This window comes from Henckelia pumila, chromosome 3 (genome assembly GCF_033568475.1).
Source record: "Henckelia pumila isolate YLH828 chromosome 3, ASM3356847v2, whole genome shotgun sequence".
Taxonomy (NCBI): domain Eukaryota; kingdom Viridiplantae; phylum Streptophyta; class Magnoliopsida; order Lamiales; family Gesneriaceae; genus Henckelia; species Henckelia pumila.
In genome coordinates, this window is record NC_133122.1 from 20,445,091 (window position 1) to 20,462,948 (window position 17,858).

At 33.4% G+C, this 17,858-nt stretch overlaps 2 protein-coding genes across 3 annotated transcripts; one reads left to right on the plus strand and one right to left on the minus strand.

Moving 5' to 3' along the window:
• The first annotated feature begins 9,297 nt into the window (after window positions 1-9,297).
• LOC140886560 (laccase-17-like) lies at window positions 9,298-11,698 on the plus strand. Its single transcript, XM_073293200.1, has 6 exons — window positions 9,298-9,402; window positions 9,512-9,663; window positions 9,800-10,044; window positions 10,132-10,260; window positions 10,333-11,289; window positions 11,443-11,698. The coding sequence occupies exons 1-6, from the start codon at window positions 9,298-9,300 to the stop codon at window positions 11,571-11,573; spliced, it is 1,719 nt and encodes a 572-aa protein (XP_073149301.1). The 3' UTR covers window positions 11,574-11,698.
• Window positions 11,699-13,310: 1,612 nt separating this feature from the next.
• Window positions 13,311-17,416, minus strand: LOC140890592 (probable protein S-acyltransferase 16). 2 transcript variants are annotated; one of them, XM_073298496.1, is made up of 7 exons: window positions 16,981-17,416; window positions 14,563-14,655; window positions 14,379-14,480; window positions 14,183-14,260; window positions 14,010-14,108; window positions 13,883-13,925; window positions 13,311-13,738 (listed from the first exon to the last, which is right to left on the minus strand). In XM_073298496.1, the coding sequence occupies exons 1-7, from the start codon at window positions 17,251-17,253 to the stop codon at window positions 13,656-13,658; spliced, it is 771 nt and encodes a 256-aa protein (XP_073154597.1). In that variant the 5' UTR covers window positions 17,254-17,416; the 3' UTR covers window positions 13,311-13,655. The 2 variants fall into 2 exon arrangements, with proteins under 2 accessions (XP_073154597.1, XP_073154596.1); XM_073298495.1 differs by having other exon boundaries at window positions 13,830-13,925.
• Between the last annotated feature and the right edge of the window lie 442 nt (window positions 17,417-17,858).

Consider the following 17,858-nt stretch of genomic DNA (forward strand, 5'->3'; position numbering starts at 1 on the left):
TTCGAGTGAGCTTAATTACCAAGTAGTACTGTAAATATAGAAACTATGGCTTTTGCATTTGCAAGATTTGGATTATATATAACATGAGTTTTTTTTATTTGGTCTCTCTGTAGGGCTGCATTAATAGCACTGGAAATATTGAATAAATTTAGCTTGGGTGAGAAACAACGGTAGTGTTTGGGAAAGCTTATTAAAAGCACTTTTCGGTTTTTTCGTTAACAAAAATTTAAAATTTTGTGAAATTTTGTTATCAACAAGCTGTGTAGTGCTTCCTATAGAAGCTCTCCCAAACACTACCAACATTTCTGGCCTACTAAATTTTCTTATTTTATGTTTTGATCTGTTATGTTTTCAAAATTTGGTTTTTGGTTGGTTGTTAATTAGTTTTATTTTTGCATAATGTAGATGCGGAACCAGAAAATATCGATGTGATATAAATTAGAAAGTGCTGATATTGAAAATTTTCTAACATGTCTGGTGTCATGTTACCAATTGAATTAGAATGATCGAAGATTTAAAATCGATATATCGAAATCAAAAATATTTGAAAACTTAATTGACTGAAAACATAGAATTTGACAATTTAATTGACAAAAAATTGACTTCCCCCTATCTTTAGGGTGTCAGGTGTATTTAATTTTGTTTTATAATGTGAAACTATGTGAAATAGAGTGGGGATTAACTATTTTTGTTCGTGTTACAACAATTAGCTAGATTGACTTCATTCATTAATTTTGCAAAGTCTAGTATCACCCACTGACTAACTGCATGCATGACTTTATTGTTTTCTTCTCAGGAACGTACTGAAAAGTCAAGATAGAAATTCTTTACGACCAAATAATATATATTATTACTTATTGGTCAAGGAACTTTTCCAAAAAAAAAAAAAAAATAGTACACTGAAATTGGTTGTACTAGTAAACAAAGCATGCATACATTAATTGTACATGTGCCTAACACTATCAAAAATTTTAAGTCGCATATATAAAAATATATTTTGTTTTTCATCATGGACTTAGTGAATTATATTTAATTACACTCCTTGTAATATGTGCAAATTGAACACCCGAGAGTAACTTTGATACGAATTATTGGTAACTGTACAACTCAAATGTTATAAATTGTACATCAATTCAACATGCACGTTTCGATTAGCAGTATGGAATTATATTTAATATATAAACAAATTCATACAGATATATATCTGAAATTCAGAACTACAAATGGCTGATTCATGCATGAATTTGTGGTCACTTCCAATGTAGGGCATACTTGTTTTGTTTTCATGTTAGGTTGACTTATTGCATGAGTCCGAAGTTGATTAAATCCAGCACTTAATGAATACGGTTGGCCGACGCCTACTAATAAATTACGCCATCTGAGAATTGACCAAGGAAAAACAGTCAACACCAAAAAGAGTCAAACGCCAAATGGCTCGAAGATTTAATTAATATAGAAGTTTATGTGGCATCGCACGAGACGAGACCAAAACCAATTACCAGTAGGCTTTTTCATAGAGACTTTTAATTATGGATTATTATTTATATTTGTACTCGGGTTACATTTAACTTTTATACATGTTTCATCACATCCCATATTTGTACTTATATAGGTACCCATAAGATAGGCCTTTGCTCTGTTTGCATATGCCAACATAATTATGTGAACAATGCTTTCAAAAGACCTTTTTTAAGCCTCTATTTATTTTCATTAAAATTAACTTTATGAAAAAATCTAATTTTTTTTTTAGATTTCATTTTAATTTTTCAATTAACAAATATATTTATAACAAAAATCGACTTCAGATGCAAGCAACGCGTGCTGATATATAGCTAGGGGCTTAGTATATATGACAGATGCAAATTGAAGCTCGAATTCGACAACAATTATCTAGCTCAAAAAGGGTTAAGTAGATGTCACACACATAGCAGTGTCCTGTAGGTGGCGTAACGGATTTGATTGGTTAAAATCAGTGGAGCCCATATGAGACCCATTGATTTTGACCAATCATGGGGTTACACGTCGCCCGCAGGGTACTACCCTACGGGCGGCATGAACAAAACCCCAAAAAGATCGATCGAGTCAAAAATTGATAATTTGATTAATACCGAATATGGCTCGTGATACGATCGCTTGTATATTATATACATGATGATAATGACTTTTGGGCTTTTGGCCTATTTGTACTGTTTTTTATGATCACACTACAACCAACGTATATAATACGCAATTAATTTGGTGATTGGAATAATTACAAACAATTAATTTATACCGGTATGTTGGCTTACGATTTTTCAAAGAAAAAATAGATTGTTTTACGAATATTATAACTAAACTAAGTTAATTAATTATAGGGAAAATTGCTTTTTTGGTCCTGTATGTTTGTCACTTTGCGATTTTGGTCCTTTATATTTTCAGATTGCAGTTTTAGTCCGCTATCTTTATTTTTTTGGCAATTTTAGTCCTTTTTTCGATGTGGCGCTGACGTGGCACCAATTCAATGCTGATGTGGAGCTGACGTGTACAGTGCCACGTCAGCATTTTCGAAGAAAAAGGACCGAAATTGCCAAAAATCGAAACATACAGGACTAAAACTGAAATGTGAAAACATAAAGGACCAAAATCGCAAAGTGACAAACATACAGGACTAAATTTGCAATTTTCCCTTAATTATAAGGAAATAGTTTTTTTGATCCACTAATAAGGAAAAATTATTCATTCAAGAATAAGATATATAGAGTTTAAACGAAAATACTTGCATTATTATAATATGCTGGAAATAATACAAAATGTTCCAACAAATATTTCGTTAACAGAAATTTCGAGCTACTTAGCATGCATGCTCTAGATAAGAATAGACTCAACATTATCAATGTTAAATTTTTCTAAAAATAAAAATGTTGGATGCACATCGGTGTAACAAATTACCAAGTATTATATATACTAGCAACCGAGCACGCATGTTATGTGTGAAACATAATATGTTTGCACATATATATATTTTTTGAAAATTTCAATTTATTTACCATACTGGGTAAAAATAAATATGATATAAGATTTAGTAAGATAATTCTTTATATAAAATATGATAAATTAAGCATCTCTACAAAATTAAATATGTTTAGGAGTTAATGTATGAAAGGGTAGGTTTGAAATTAAGAAAAAAATCTTCACCAAAAAAGCAGTTACTATTCATTTCTCTTGCTTTATTAATAGTAATAACGGAGGATGCACACGCGTTGCGTGTGTAAAGTAATATGACTAACATATTTAAAGCAAATGATAACATGAACACAGATTCTACAATTAATGTAATATTTATTATTCTTATTATTGATTCATAACAAAGATTATGCCCTTGCACCATAAAATATCTATATATATAAGCATCCATTATGAAACTCCGTGTGTTTATGATAATATATTAATTTTATCTTTAAAGAAATACAATTAAAATTACGACACAATGAGTTAAAACTGAAAGTAAACTAAATTCTATTTATTTCCATGAGAATTAAATTTTATCTTTTTCTCAAGTTGATCATTTGATGCTGAAAAAATTAACAAAAAAAAAGTAAAAGTGATTTTTGTCTTAGAAGACAACTCACATGAACAATCCCGATCCAACAATGGGAAAAAAAAAATCAAATGCTAGGGGAAAAAACACTATGTAATCTTAGCGTGTACATTCTACATGTCATATTTTGATCAAAAAACCAATAGACTCAATATTTTCGATAAGAAAAAAATTACCGCATAATTAAACATACATTTAAATATAAAAATCAGTGAGACATGTTTTATGAGACTTCGGTTGAACCATATAATTTCAAATATATGCTGTCATATAACCTCGATGAGATTGTCCTTCTGTTGCAGCTTTTATCAATGTCTCAAATTGCAAATACAACAAATTTTCTTAAATATAGTAAATAATCAGTTATGCCAAAAATTAAAGGTGGCAGTCTTATATTTGGTGTCAATATGAGAATTGTTGTTTCACTTCTGTTTTTTTTTATCTTGTAATCTTTTATTATTTATAATATTTATCTTTCTTAGACTTTTATTGTTGTATATATAAGCACCCGTATATTCATTCTTTGAGATATATGAAAATATTATTTTTTCATTAGCTTCTGCAACATAGAGAAGTAAAATCAAGAGCAAGACTAGAATAATAGTGATAAATATTTTAGTGACAATAATAAAATAATGAAGAAATAAACAATTGATATATAATTTACATATGTGTAGCTAGAAAATCACACAACAACAATTAATGTTAAGAATTTCATTCATCTATGAATGAAAATGATGATTAAAAGTTATTCAAGCTCTCATTATTAACAAACTGATAGAGTTAATATTATCAAGATGCTTAACATAAAAATATGAATTAAAAGAGTTAGTTTACCTCTAAATGTTCATGACCACATAATTGAGAAAAAAAATTGATAGAAAAGGGAATTCTTAATTCAAAATGATCCAAATGGAAATGATAATGCAGTATGTCTTGAAAAACTCTTTTTAATGAAAACGCGATCTATTATTTTAAAAGGTCCGATGTTTAAAGCTCGACTCATCAGACCCCCAAAATCTGAAGTACAACTCTGAAAAAGCGAAGGTCATGTAATTTATGGTACTAAATTAAACAATCTCAAGCCCGTACGTACTATGTTTGTTAAAATAATTAAACGATCTTGGAGCAAGCTAGTATCGTAGTTTTCAACATAATAATTAATAACGTCGGTTTCTTTCTTTCTGAAATTGTTAGAAAAACAGGAATTTATAAAGGATGTTAAATCCTATCAAGCATTAATTATGTCAACCATATTCATTCTCTTGATAGATTATACTTTCGTCACATTCAATCTCATTATTTATAATGTATCTTTATAGAGTAGGCATTGCCTCAAGTTTCTTTTACGCGTTGTATATATGTTGTTTTGTTAGGGAAGATGTCGTTTATTATTATTAATTAAAATGATGATATTAACTTATGAAAGCCACATGGTCTAAGTCGTCGTAGGATGATTCCAAACAAAAATGGAATGGAAAGTTTGAAGCTGCCAATTTTGACCCAAATCGTAGTCTTGCACGAAGCCAGAACAATTAGGTGTTGACTGCCTCAACCCGAAATTCACTTGGTTCAGACTTGAACCGATCGACCCAAAGTCGTTCCAATTATGCTTGGCTGATATGCGTTGCTTCGGCATAAAATATATATTATTTGAAATTAAATATTATTTTATAAACTTGAATTTAGTTATAATTTTTGTTTAAATATTAGGATAATATGATACTGGTTAGGATAATGAGGATAATGAAACAAAATATGGAAAGTTTTTGAATAAGAAATTTACTTTTTGGACCTCCATTATTAAACATTAGAAGAATGATAAAGGATAAATTTAAAAATATATTAAAATGATCAAATATAGTTTTTCTATGAGATTTATGTATTATAATATAGTAAAGAATAGTAAAGATATATATAAAAAAAATTCTGTTTTGAAATCTTTCTTTGTTCTTTTATGTTCAAAAAATTCATAAATTTTGGTACATATTATTTCGTTTTATATTAATTTCATATATTTACAAAAAAAGAAAAAGAAAAAAGAAGGATGGCCGAGCGAGCCAAAAAGACATATCAGGAGCCTGTTTTTGTAAGTTCTTCAATATATAATTATATATCTTATAATAAATATATGCAAGTGCTTGTCACTTTTACTTTTCATAAAATATCATCCTCAAGCTACTATAATCTTAATTAAGAGATTTTTTTATTAAAAAAAACAAGAAATTATAGTTCAATTTATTTTTCAGGGTTGGGAAATTTATCTCAAAATAGCCAAGACAAACTCAAGACTTATCCTCAAACCGTACGGAAATGGAATTTTTAGCACCCCAAACTACCCCACCTGATACGAATTATTCTATGTTACGCCTGAAATACTTCTCCTCCCATGAATCATGATGTGGTCAAATTAACAACCATTGAATCATCAACACACATCTCAATTTTCATACAAAACATAAGAATCTCACGCGATCTAATGAATATTAAAATATGAGAAGAAACACTTTCAGTGTAGCATAGACTAACCCATCTTATAATACCTATTGATAGAAATCAAATAATAATTTGACACGTGTGAGAGATTCTCACGAGTCAATTTCGTAAAAAAAACCCTTATTTGAATCACTCGTGAATTTTTTTTTTAAAACTTTTTATACCAAAAATATAACTTTCTATTCTAAATATGAACATGGTTAATTCATCTCACTGATACTAAAATATCTCACAAGTTACCTATTCATAAGTAAGAAGTGTTGTTACCTTACCTACCACTACCAGCTCATAGAACAATGAATGAAATGAGAATGAGGGTGAGAATAATTTTATTTTGTTACCAAAAAAAACGATTCAAATGTAAAGAGGGGTTCCCTCCCAAAATCCGGCGCCGCCCTATTTGAACCGAGGCGGTGGGCCAGCCCCAGCACCTCCGCAAAACAAGTCGGTGCCACCCCATTCTTAACTGTCACCTTAACTGTTCATCCTCCCCCACAATTATTATATACCCACACCCACACCCCCCTAATATATATGACACTGAATTCTATATAAAACGAACCTGGTAACTGTTCCATATTCCCCCCCTTGTAATTTATTAGTCTTTCTTCATTAAAAAATCTTGCATTATTTTTTGTAAACTTATTGATTGATTGATTGAAGGAGGAAGAATTACGTACACCACAGTGAATATTATTATTGTTGCGAGTGTTGGATTAATAATGGAGGTGGAGCAAGGCTGCACGACCCCCAAGAACCACGAGTGTCGAATACCGGCGGCGCTGGTGTGTCCTCCGCCGCCGAGGAAGAAGAAGAAGAAGAAGAGCGAGCGGCCCACGAAGCCACAGCCGCCCAAGAATGGGTACTTCCAGTCGCCGGAGCTCGAAATGTTCTTCGGAAGCGCCGCTGCCAGGGGAGAAGCTTGGGCTTAATTAGCTAGCTAGTTTGCATGCCTGGCAGCTTCATTTGTTTTCTTTTTCTTCTGATTTTTTAGTTGTAATTTCCTAGTTTTAATTAAGGATGTCGTAGGTTTTAATTTGTACGTAAATATTCCTAGTTTGTTTTTTCAGGTCAAATCTGAAGTTTCTTGAATTCGAAAGGCAACAAATCAAAGCTGTGTCTTGTTTTTGTTTTCTCAAATTATGTTTTTTATTTTTATTTTCTAATATAAAATTCATCTCATTTTAATTTTTATTTTGCAGAACACACACAAACATCACATATACTACATATATTATAGAATCACAACTTTAAAAAAAAAGGCTTTAATTAAACCAAATTTGTTTCGGATTCTGAATTCATCATTAATGTTCTTGAATTGAAGATGAAAAAGGAAGGAAAATTCTATCCTGATACTCTCCATGTAGTTGGAATCATTGTTTGCAAGATCCCACATATCGTACATAGGGAAGACATTTTTATCCCATTTAAGATAGAATTTCCTAAAAAGAACTTTTAACACAAAACAATATGGCTCTCTATTATTGTTCTCCAATAGTTTGAACTTCGAAATTGATGTCCGTTATTATTAATAATAATAAATTAATATGAGGAACATATGATTAATTAGGAGGTTTGATGAATTTTATGAACGTGGGACATGTAAAAATTGAAGCTACATTAGCGGAACGTGCATGCTTGCACTTCAATTAAAAACTCATATACAACTTCAATTTTTGTTTAACATGTGATGCATTGTAATTTGTGACTAATTGAATAAGTAATGTGTTGGATCAATTACATATATTGAGAAATTTTCAAATGCCCAATTAATGATGTTCAATTAGTCCCCGACCACTAAAACCTGGTACCGTGCTTTAGTGAATGAAAAATAAAAAAAAACAACTAAAACTCGATACCGAGTTTTAGTGATCGAGAACGAGGTGGATTAATATTGTCGGACAGGTGAAAAATCCTATATATATATATATATATAATTCTAACAAATGACAATGTTACAATTATCCATATATAGTTTTTTATTACCAAGATACACTTGAATTGTAATAATAATTTTATTTATTAAAACTCTATCCAATAATTATATTGTCCGGATTAGTAAATATCGAGAAGGACATGCGTTTTCGAATAATATATAAATTTTTTTGAAAGAAAAAACTCGTAGCATTCAAAACTCCAGTATAAATATTTTTCCCTCTTAATTTTCGGGCACACCACGTTGTGTGTTTAACAAGGATTCCAATCATGTTCGTGTCAGTATTGGAGAATCGAATCGTAGGGGGGAGACTTTGAACTCTCTAGGTGGGTTATGAAATAATAAATAAATGAAAAAGTTCTTCGTATTATTTTATAATATGAATATTTTAAATTGAATTATGGAAATTACACGGCAATATTAGTATATTCTTTTTACTTCACGTATGACATGGTTCACTCCATATAAAATGTTACGTCCCCTAATCTCCAACAAAACAAAAGAGACAAAAGTTAGAATCTTTGTCCCAGGAAAGCGATGGAGTTGCAGGCACTTTTAGTACTATGGACGTAACAAATTTCATCGGATGATTTGAAAGATACATTCCTTCTTATTTTATATATATTATTATTGTCAGTCATTATGATCAAGTAGGAAAATTTACTCGTCAAGTTTCTTAAATAGGAAGTAAGATTAGTTGGAAAAGTGGGCCATTTAAAAATTAACTACAAACTAACCAAGCTCTCATTCTCTAGAAAGATCAAATTTATCGTCCCCAAATGGGAGAATTATCCTATAATATTGAGTTGCTATCTAGCTAGCTAACTATAATCAAATAGTGATTATCACATGGATTACGAAACTTGAGTTTAAAGAAAAATCACACAACTTCATCGTTGTCTTAAATTTTGAAGACGGACGATCCTCGATTCTTAACGTCGGTTCGCGATACAAATTAAGTAAGATGTATAGTCTCATCACGATGGAGTTTTTGTTTGGCGTTGTAGCAATTCTCAAGGGGTTTACTTACTATTTAATCTTCAAGTAGCTAGTAATAATCATATGTTAGTGGTGTTATTTCATTTTCATGGTATAGGTAGAACATGGAAATGTTGGGAAATTAGACAATTCACCCTAAAAAACAGAGGACCCCGTGCATACATGGTGAATGATTTAACAGGGAAATGAAGTCCCATTAACATTCGTTGCCTCATAATCTCCTTATTTATAGCCCCATAAGATAGAATCATTTCGAACACATGAAAAAAAATAAATAAATAAGCTAACGATGTTGTTTCGTGTCTCTTTTCCAGCGGCATTGCTTTTGGGGTTTCTTGTTTCTTCATTCTTGCCCCACCTGGCTCTTTCCAAGACCAGACACTACACCTTCAACGTACGTAGTGCATGTATATTCATGAGTTCATGCATTGAAATGACACCTTTTTTTACGAGGTTTATTTATGCTGTACGTAAACTAATCGTGGCTAGTAATATGGTGCTAGATTGTAACGCAAAATGTCACTCGGTTGTGCAAGACGAAGAGTATTGTCAGCGTTAATGGTACGCTTCCAGGGCCGCGAATTGTTGCGAGAGAAGGCGACCAGGTCTTGGTTAAGGTCGTCAATAACGTTGCTAACAACATCACTATTCACTGGTAAGGGAAATGTTTGTATGCCCCGTTGTCCTAGCTATATGAAACTCGAATTTTTAGATAAGTTATGCAAGCACTGTACTATATAGTACCAGAATTTGAGTTACTTGACTTCGCTTCACAACTCTGATATATGCAGGCATGGAGTACGCCAACTCAGAAGCGGATGGGCTGATGGACCGGCATATGTGACACAATGCCCGATTCAAACGGGCAAGAACTACACGTATAACTTCACTATTACAGGGCAAAGAGGGACTCTACTCTGGCACGCTCATATTTCATGGCTACGAGCAACGGTTTATGGGGCGATAATCATCCTCCCCAGACGCAACGACTCCTATCCCTTCAGGAAGCCATACAAGGAAGTTCCCATCATATTTGGTAAGTATGGAAAGGTACCGTTTCTGAGTCATATTTCAAATTTCCTGAGTGATTTTCTTGATACAGTTCCATTTTTGTGGTTCCCAGGGGAATGGTGGAATGCAGACCCCGAGGCTGTCATTAATCAGGCTCTTCAGACAGGGGCTGGACCAAATGTATCAGATGCATACACAATCAATGGCTTTCCAGGGCCCCTATATAATTGTTCTGCGAATGGTGAAACCAGTAACCTTTACAATATTTCAAGAACATATATACATATGTTAACTTTTCATGTTATGTTTTCAGATACATATAGATTGAAGGTGAAGCCAGGAAAAACTTACATGCTTCGACTAATCAACGCTGCCATGAACGACGAGCTTTTTTTCAGCATCGCCAACCATACTCTAACCATAGTTGAAGCAGATGCAGTATATGTCAAACCATTTGTAACCAATGTGGTATTCATAGCTCCAGGCCAAACGACCAATGTTTTACTTAAAACCAAGCCTTACTACCCAAATGCCACATTCGTCATGGCCGCCAGACCATACTTTACGGGGCAAGGCACATTTGATAACTCAACCGTCACTGGTTTTCTCCAGTACGAGCATCCATTAGAAGAATCTGTAAACAAGACAAATGTGAGTATCATGCCTACTCTGCCACCGTTAACCGCCACCGGTTTTGTTACCAATTTCACCAAGAAATTCAGAAGCTTAAATAATCCGAAATATACAGCCAAAGTTCCACAAACAGTTGGCAGACGATTCTACTTCACCGTGGGACTTGGTTCTAGCCCATGCCCCAAAAATACAACTTGTCAAGGACCCAACGGCACGAAGTTTGCAGCTTCGGTCAATAATATCTCGTTTGCCCTCCCCAGAACAGCTCTGTTACAAGCCTACTACTTCAAATCCAATGGGATATATTCCACTGATTTCCCGGCCAATCCACCGAACCCATTTAACTACACAGGGACCCCTCCGAACAACACATTTGTCAGCAATGGAACTCACCTAGTTGTGCTGCCATTCAATACTAGCGTGGAGCTAGTTTTGCAGGACACGAGCATTTTAGGAGCCGAGAATCATCCACTTCACCTGCACGGCTACAATTTCTTTGTCGTCGGTCAAGGGTTCGGAAATTATGATCCAAACAACGACCCTGCAAAGTTTAACTTGGTGGATCCAGTTGAAAGGAATACTATAGGTGTTCCAGCAGGTGGATGGGTAGCCATTCGGTTCTTAGCAGACAATCCAGGTACATATTCTTTCATAACTATTACATTTAACAATAGTGTTTTCTTCAATGGTGGTAACCATGCAAGTCATATTTTCTTGAACACATAGCATCCCAAGCTTTACGTCTCGATCTCCTAATAGTTATCTCACACAATGTTTTGGTCATGAACAGGAGTGTGGTTCATGCATTGCCACTTTGATGTACACATGAGCTGGGGGTTGATGATGGCCTGGATCGTATTGGATGGACCGCTAGCGAGTCAACGGCTACCACCACCACCGTCGGATCTTCCTCAGTGTTGACAGATGATTCACTGAAGAACCCACAAATTCCTTTTTCTTTTACCTTCTAAATTTAAATTATGTGATCTTTTTTTTTTTTTTTTTTTTCATTTCTGCAAGTCTTGATACTGTGTGAGTGACTTGGAGAGCATGGTGCTGGTAATTCAACAAAGTTGTTGTATCCTTGGTTTTAAAGTTTTGTATAGGTCCTGCCCTTTTCTTGGGGCAGAATAAGATACTTGCGGGAGTGCCAAAATTTCCGGCGATCTCAAAGTTCTGAGTTTGCATAATTTGTCCAAAAAATAGAGAATTTCTCGTTTCAAAAGTCTAAACAATGGAACGAAAGGTTGAACAAATCAAGACACAAAGGATTGCACGTGCCATGCAAAATTGTTAAAAACGGGCTTCTAGATAATTTTTTGGTAGTGAACACCGATGTCATTATTCAAAATTCCATTCTGATTTTGCAAAAATAATAATGTTGTATCCATGGTGCACCAAATCACATCACTGAAATAATTCCATAGAACAAATGAACTCATTGAAAATTTACTGGGTTTTATTAATCATAATATTTAGTTTAACTTTACCAAAATCAATGTTGTAAATAAAATTGGGTGACCACCTAATGCCTCGGCTGTTTAGATGCAGTTTTGGTGGTGCCTACGCAGTTTAATTTTTTTTACTACTTTTTTATACATAACTTGAACGTGAGTCAACGCGAACAGTGATCAAAGCCAATCATTCTTCAAAGTTAATGGTATAAATAAACAGAGATGGAAAGATATTTATAATATGTTTGAGTGAACTTTAAAAAAACATTTCTAAACTATTCCTTTACAAAATTTTGAATTTTGGTGAAATTTTGTGAAATAAAAGCTGAGAAATATTCTTAGGGCATCTCCAACCTTCCTCTATAATGGAGGATTTCTCCATTATAGAGGAGAGTTTGCTCTCCAACCCTTCTCTAAAAGCACTCTCCATTTTGGAAAGTTTATAGAAGATCATTGTTCATATAAAGGATTATATGGAGGATGACATTAATTACGGAAATGCCATCCTCCAAAATTATAAATAAGTCTTGCATGTAATTTGTTTATTATTTTGTTGCATTTTATTTTTTAAATTTTTTGTAATTAGTTTAGTGTTTCATTTATTTAATTATGATAAATTTATTTGAAGTTTTTTATATTTTTTTCATAAATTAATTATTTTAATATTTATAAAAAAAACACTAAATGAAAATAATGAACAAAATAATGATAAAAAAACACAACATATTTTAGTACAAACATTTATTAAAAACACAATTTATTACAAACATTTATTGTCGACTTAATTTAGTTTAGAAAACATGCGATTTTTTTTAGACGGAAAAAATATAAAATATTAAAAAACATACCACCATAATTTATTACAAACATTTTGTGCTTAATAATATAATAAATAATTATTAATAAATTATACGTTTTTTAGTTGAATCAACTAATCGAAATAATTTAGTTGAAATCTATATTATATAATTATTAAATTATATATGTGTGTTGTAAAAGAAAAAAAATATTAAAAAGGAGTATTTGGTAATATATAGAGGATATGGGTTGGAAAAGGTTTTGAAAAATAAAGATCACAAATCTCTATTTCAGAGGATAGAGGATGAAAAATAGAGAATATGGATTGGAAGAAGCTTTCCCAAATACTACTTAGAAAATTAAGTGATAACCCAAATTAGGGACAGAAGGCTACGAATATCTTGTACAACACTCCTAAAAACTTTAATAATCAATCAACAACATATAATGGTACATCGCTTTGAAAATCTTTGAGTAGTACAACAAGATCCTAATTTACAACTTTACCAATCCCCCTACCATTGTGACCCAAATGAGGGTCCTATCTCTTTTTTGTTTGTACACCAAACATGTTAGTACATTTCTACATACAAATTGTTCAACAGAGGAAACTCTCTACTTCGGAAGCTCAGGAGAAAAGTGGTAAAAAGAAAAAGAAAAACTCGATCGGTACCTCTGACTCTTGTTAGCCGTGTATATGGTCAACCGAATAAAACACGTTTATGGTGAAGTTGATGTTCCGATGAGATTATCATATCTCGTTGGAAAGCGAAGGCCGGAACCAAGATGTCCTGACACGGGACAAAACCAGCAAAGGATGTTCGAACCAAGAATCTGTAACAAATGAAACAGCCAAATCAATTACATGAGAATTTGAAGATCGGTTTATTAATGTCGAAAAAAATGGAAATGATATTTTACAGACCATTGTTAAATTCTCATAAACACCGATATCATAAGGATGCAAATAGATTTCACCTCCTTTCTCTGCAAGCCACATAGCTCTCACCCCTTCATGGTACTGTTCCATGGAAATTGAAACAATGCACATACTATGATATTTTTCCGACAATATATACTAGGGAGAAGAGTCGAGTCCACAAACCTCGATTGTTGTCTTGTTGTGTGTAACAAGATAAATATGCCAGCCAAGAAAAAACCCCAGAGCCAAACTTAAAGGAACTAATAATAACCCTGAAATCACCTGAACTTTAAATCACATACAGTGAGCCAAACCACCAAAGGCCATAGAGACAAAAATGAATGAGTAGACATTACATATAATATTCTGAGAGAATCTTCAGAATTTTCAGAATCTCTCCGAGAGTCAGCACTCAAGCTACCAATTAGAAGTACCTGGGGTAACACAGGGCGACCAATGAACAGAGAAGAACAAATGAAAAATAACAAGGGCATTATCAGGTAGTATTCAACAACAAACATGAGAAAGGGATGATAATACAAATTTACATACCAGGGAATAAATGCATGCGCTAACAGCATAACAAACAAAGACGAAGAAGATCTTATAGTTTGCATGGCCCACACAGTTGTTGATCCAAATGCAATGGTGATCCTTACATCGAGAGGTAGCAATTTTTAACACAATATCCAAGATATTCAAGAAATTGTACAACAATGTTGTGAACTATGCATACCATTCGTAGAACACATCGATTACATAAACGGCAATGATGGGCACGAGGTGGCTTATAGTGGGAACACTTTTGGCAGTACCTTAAGTCACCACCCTGCAAAAATAACAAAGCTCAATATGCAGCTCACAGCAAATAACATTCATATTAAAACTTCTCTTTCCATGGTCCTCTCCCAATAACCAAACATGAAAAATAGTAAAACATAAAAACAAATTGCCCAAGAATCACTTATGGTTTGCTTGGCTTTCGTATTGGTTTTTTGGGAAGAATTCTTGAAAAGCCTTTTGGATAAATTGGATGTTTGTTATCTTTACTAATTCATCAAATCGCATCAATTGCCATTTTATATAAAAATATTTGAAATTTTATTTATGATGATACAACGTATAACCAAATAAATGATATTTCTGTGAATGTTGTAAAATGCTCAATTAAAAGTAATTATTACGTAGGAAGAAATGTAAAGGAGAGAACATATTTCAGTCAAACCGAATGGAAGTGAAGAATAGCAATTTTTTGTTCTGGGAAAGTAAAATTGTTACGGGGAAACACAAACAAACAAGGCCAGACATTTTTTTAGTGGTTTGAGAGGTTTTCACGTTTATAGAGAAATGAGTACTTCGATAAATGAGACCACAGTAAATAGGCAATCAAATGGCACATGATAAAGAGGCGTAAACCGCATAATATTAGTAAGATTCCAGAAGACAAATTCAATGGTATTTTGCTAAAGACATCAAAGGGGTGACTCACTTTCATTACCTTAAGCATCAAACAAAAATCAACAACTATAGATAAGGACGTGCGTTACACATTGAGTGATCATAGAAACAACAAACTCGATTTATGAATCAGCATCTGCATTATACATTCCAACAAGAGAAAAAAAGTTAATTAAGGTGACAAGCAGAAAAAGGCATCACACATGAGCCACTAATAATTTACCCGGTTTCCATGTATTAGGACACATGCAAAGTTATTTAACAGACTAAGGGAACATCTAATACCGACAATAGTATTTTGTTAGGGGCTTGACGCAGTATTGCTTCAAGATTTGATGCAAGTCTGTTGTTTACTGTACCATAGTCAAAATCAAAAGCTTATAAGCATATACAGAACTGATTCTAATGCTACAGACATGAACACAATGTCCAAACAAAAACAAACATCTAACACAGTGGTTTTGCTACTGGACAACGCTTTTAAAAATTTGTCCTCTCCAATTTCCCATTCGATGGTTACTAGACACATGAGGTATACTAAGGCTTATAGGTGTTGAAGAGCATAGACACAAGGCATGAAGGCGCACTTTACTGAAATGGGCATCTACAACATGATAAGCTTGATTCTATGCGTTTGTTTTGTTTGTGTGATTGGAGAACATGGTGGCTGGTTATTTGAATGATAAAAAAGTGTGATATGATGAGATAAGTTGAAATAGAAGATAATTATTCGATTATTTTGTTGACTGTAAATTTCTAGAGTGATAATCTAAACATACATTATCATTAATCAACAAATTTACCCACATTATTTTCAAAATAATACCCTCGCATATCATTCTTCTTCACCTTCCCCAATTTTCCTCCCTTTTTCATCTTTTCCAACCACCACAGAACAGCACATTTTCTTTCTCCAAGTTGTACGTCATTTTCCAACTCCATGACTTACCTTGATGCTTTGACCCCTATCTCTACCCATTTTCATCTCGTGTATTTTCCAACCATATTCTCCCTCATCCTTACAACTTCTCATCTGAATCACCAATCCAATCAATCACCAAGGTTACTCGATAAAATTTTCCAATTTTAAATCTCAGAGTAAAAGAAGTTTGCTACATACAACCTTCAAAATCAGGTGGCCACTTGTGTTTTCTCAATCAGATCTGTGATTCTATTGCGGTAATTTTGGGAAAAACAAGGACCATGGACCCCCTTAGTTTATCTTTTATCGTGAATATCTGCAAAATTGTGTATTTTGGGATAATTATGATGCTGGATAACTATGATCCAATATTTTCGGAACAAGGGGTGCCAGAAACTGGCGAAGATGTTTGGTACAGGACCAAAACTCGATCGTCTAGTACACTTATTCAAAAAACTTCATTGAGTGCAGTGTAAAGGCAAATTCTTGGAACTTAGAACGGTAGTAAAATTTCATACCCCAAATTGCACTATTAACCCACAATCAACTTCTCAAAAGCTTGAACGTAATTTCCAAAAATGAATTTAATTAAAAAAAATTAAAAAAAGAAACCCAAGAATAGAATCACAAGAATGACATAGCCACTAAATCATTCAACATCGAAAAGACATTATCAAGAATGGTAAGTCACAGATTCAAGAAGTGCCTAAAAGAATCCATCCATAAATTTCCAAAAATTAAAAGAACAATGAAAACAAAAAGCAGAAGCAAAACCTTGCGCTTGATCTCGTGGATCTGGTTGTCAGAGTCCTCAACATCGGGCACGAAAGTGCCCGGTACCCGACCCGGATCAGTACAAATTGCCCGGCGGTAACAGAATATACACGTGACAGCCAAGAACGTGTAAACGGCAGCGTTTAGCATTCCGGGCGAAGACCCTAGCCCAAACCACTGATCAATGTATACGAATACCGTCGATAAATAGATGTAAGCTATGGCGGCTGTCACGACGATGACGTGGAACGAAAATTTAGAGCGGCGCATCATTCCAGTACCAGAATATATTTCACAAATCTTGCGAAGAAGTGGCGTGTGGGGCGGAGGCACCGGCGTAATTACGGATTACGGCGGCGACTCCAGCGGCGGCGTTCTCGAGTTTTCTTTTATTTTAGCAGAGTTTAAGCGGGCCGGTGGCTTGGCCAATGGAAGTGAGTTTGGGAAGGGTGTGATTTATTAGTTATATTACCAAGACTTCTAAGTTAACGTAGGAGTAACTTTGTTTTCCTTGTTTCCAAAAAAATAAAATAAAAAAAATTGTATTTCTCTTATGTCGAAAAAAAAAATTGTTTTAGCTTTCTTGTCCATGTTAAATACTAATATATGATTTTTGAATATTCGACCGTAGTATGAAACATTAAAAATATGATACTAATATATGATATTGAAATATCAATTGTTTAGATCTGGTACTAATATATTATTGTTGAGTATCCAAATATTTGTTACAAGTATTGGGGCTAATTGCATTCACACCCCCTGTGAAAAGTCTAAAAGACATAAAACCCCTGTGTAAAATTAATAGCATGTTAGACCTTATGTTTTAAAAAAATTAGCATAAAAACCCCTATGAAAGGGTATAAATGTGCCCGAGT

Excerpts from the sequence above, each read along its gene's own strand:
- LOC140886560 (XM_073293200.1), top strand. The coding sequence starts at position 9,298 with ATGTTGTTTCGTGTCTCTTTTCCAGCGGCATTGCTTTTGGGGTTTCTT. Across the intron at positions 9,403-9,511 it reads CCAGACACTACACCTTCAAC|ATTGTAACGCAAAATGTCAC; the intron begins GTACGTAGTGCA and ends ATATGGTGCTAG. Across the intron at positions 9,664-9,799 it reads AACAACATCACTATTCACTG|GCATGGAGTACGCCAACTCA; the intron begins GTAAGGGAAATG and ends TGATATATGCAG.
- LOC140890592 (XM_073298495.1), bottom strand. The coding sequence starts at position 17,253 with ATGATGCGCCGCTCTAAATTTTCGTTCCACGTCATCGTCGTGACAGCC. Across the intron at positions 14,109-14,182 it reads ATTCTCTCAGAATATTATAT|GTGATTTCAGGGTTATTATT; the intron begins GTAATGTCTACT and ends TTTAAAGTTCAG. Across the intron at positions 13,739-13,829 it reads TTTATGAGAATTTAACAATG|ATTCTTGGTTCGAACATCCT; the intron begins GTCTGTAAAATA and ends CATTTGTTACAG.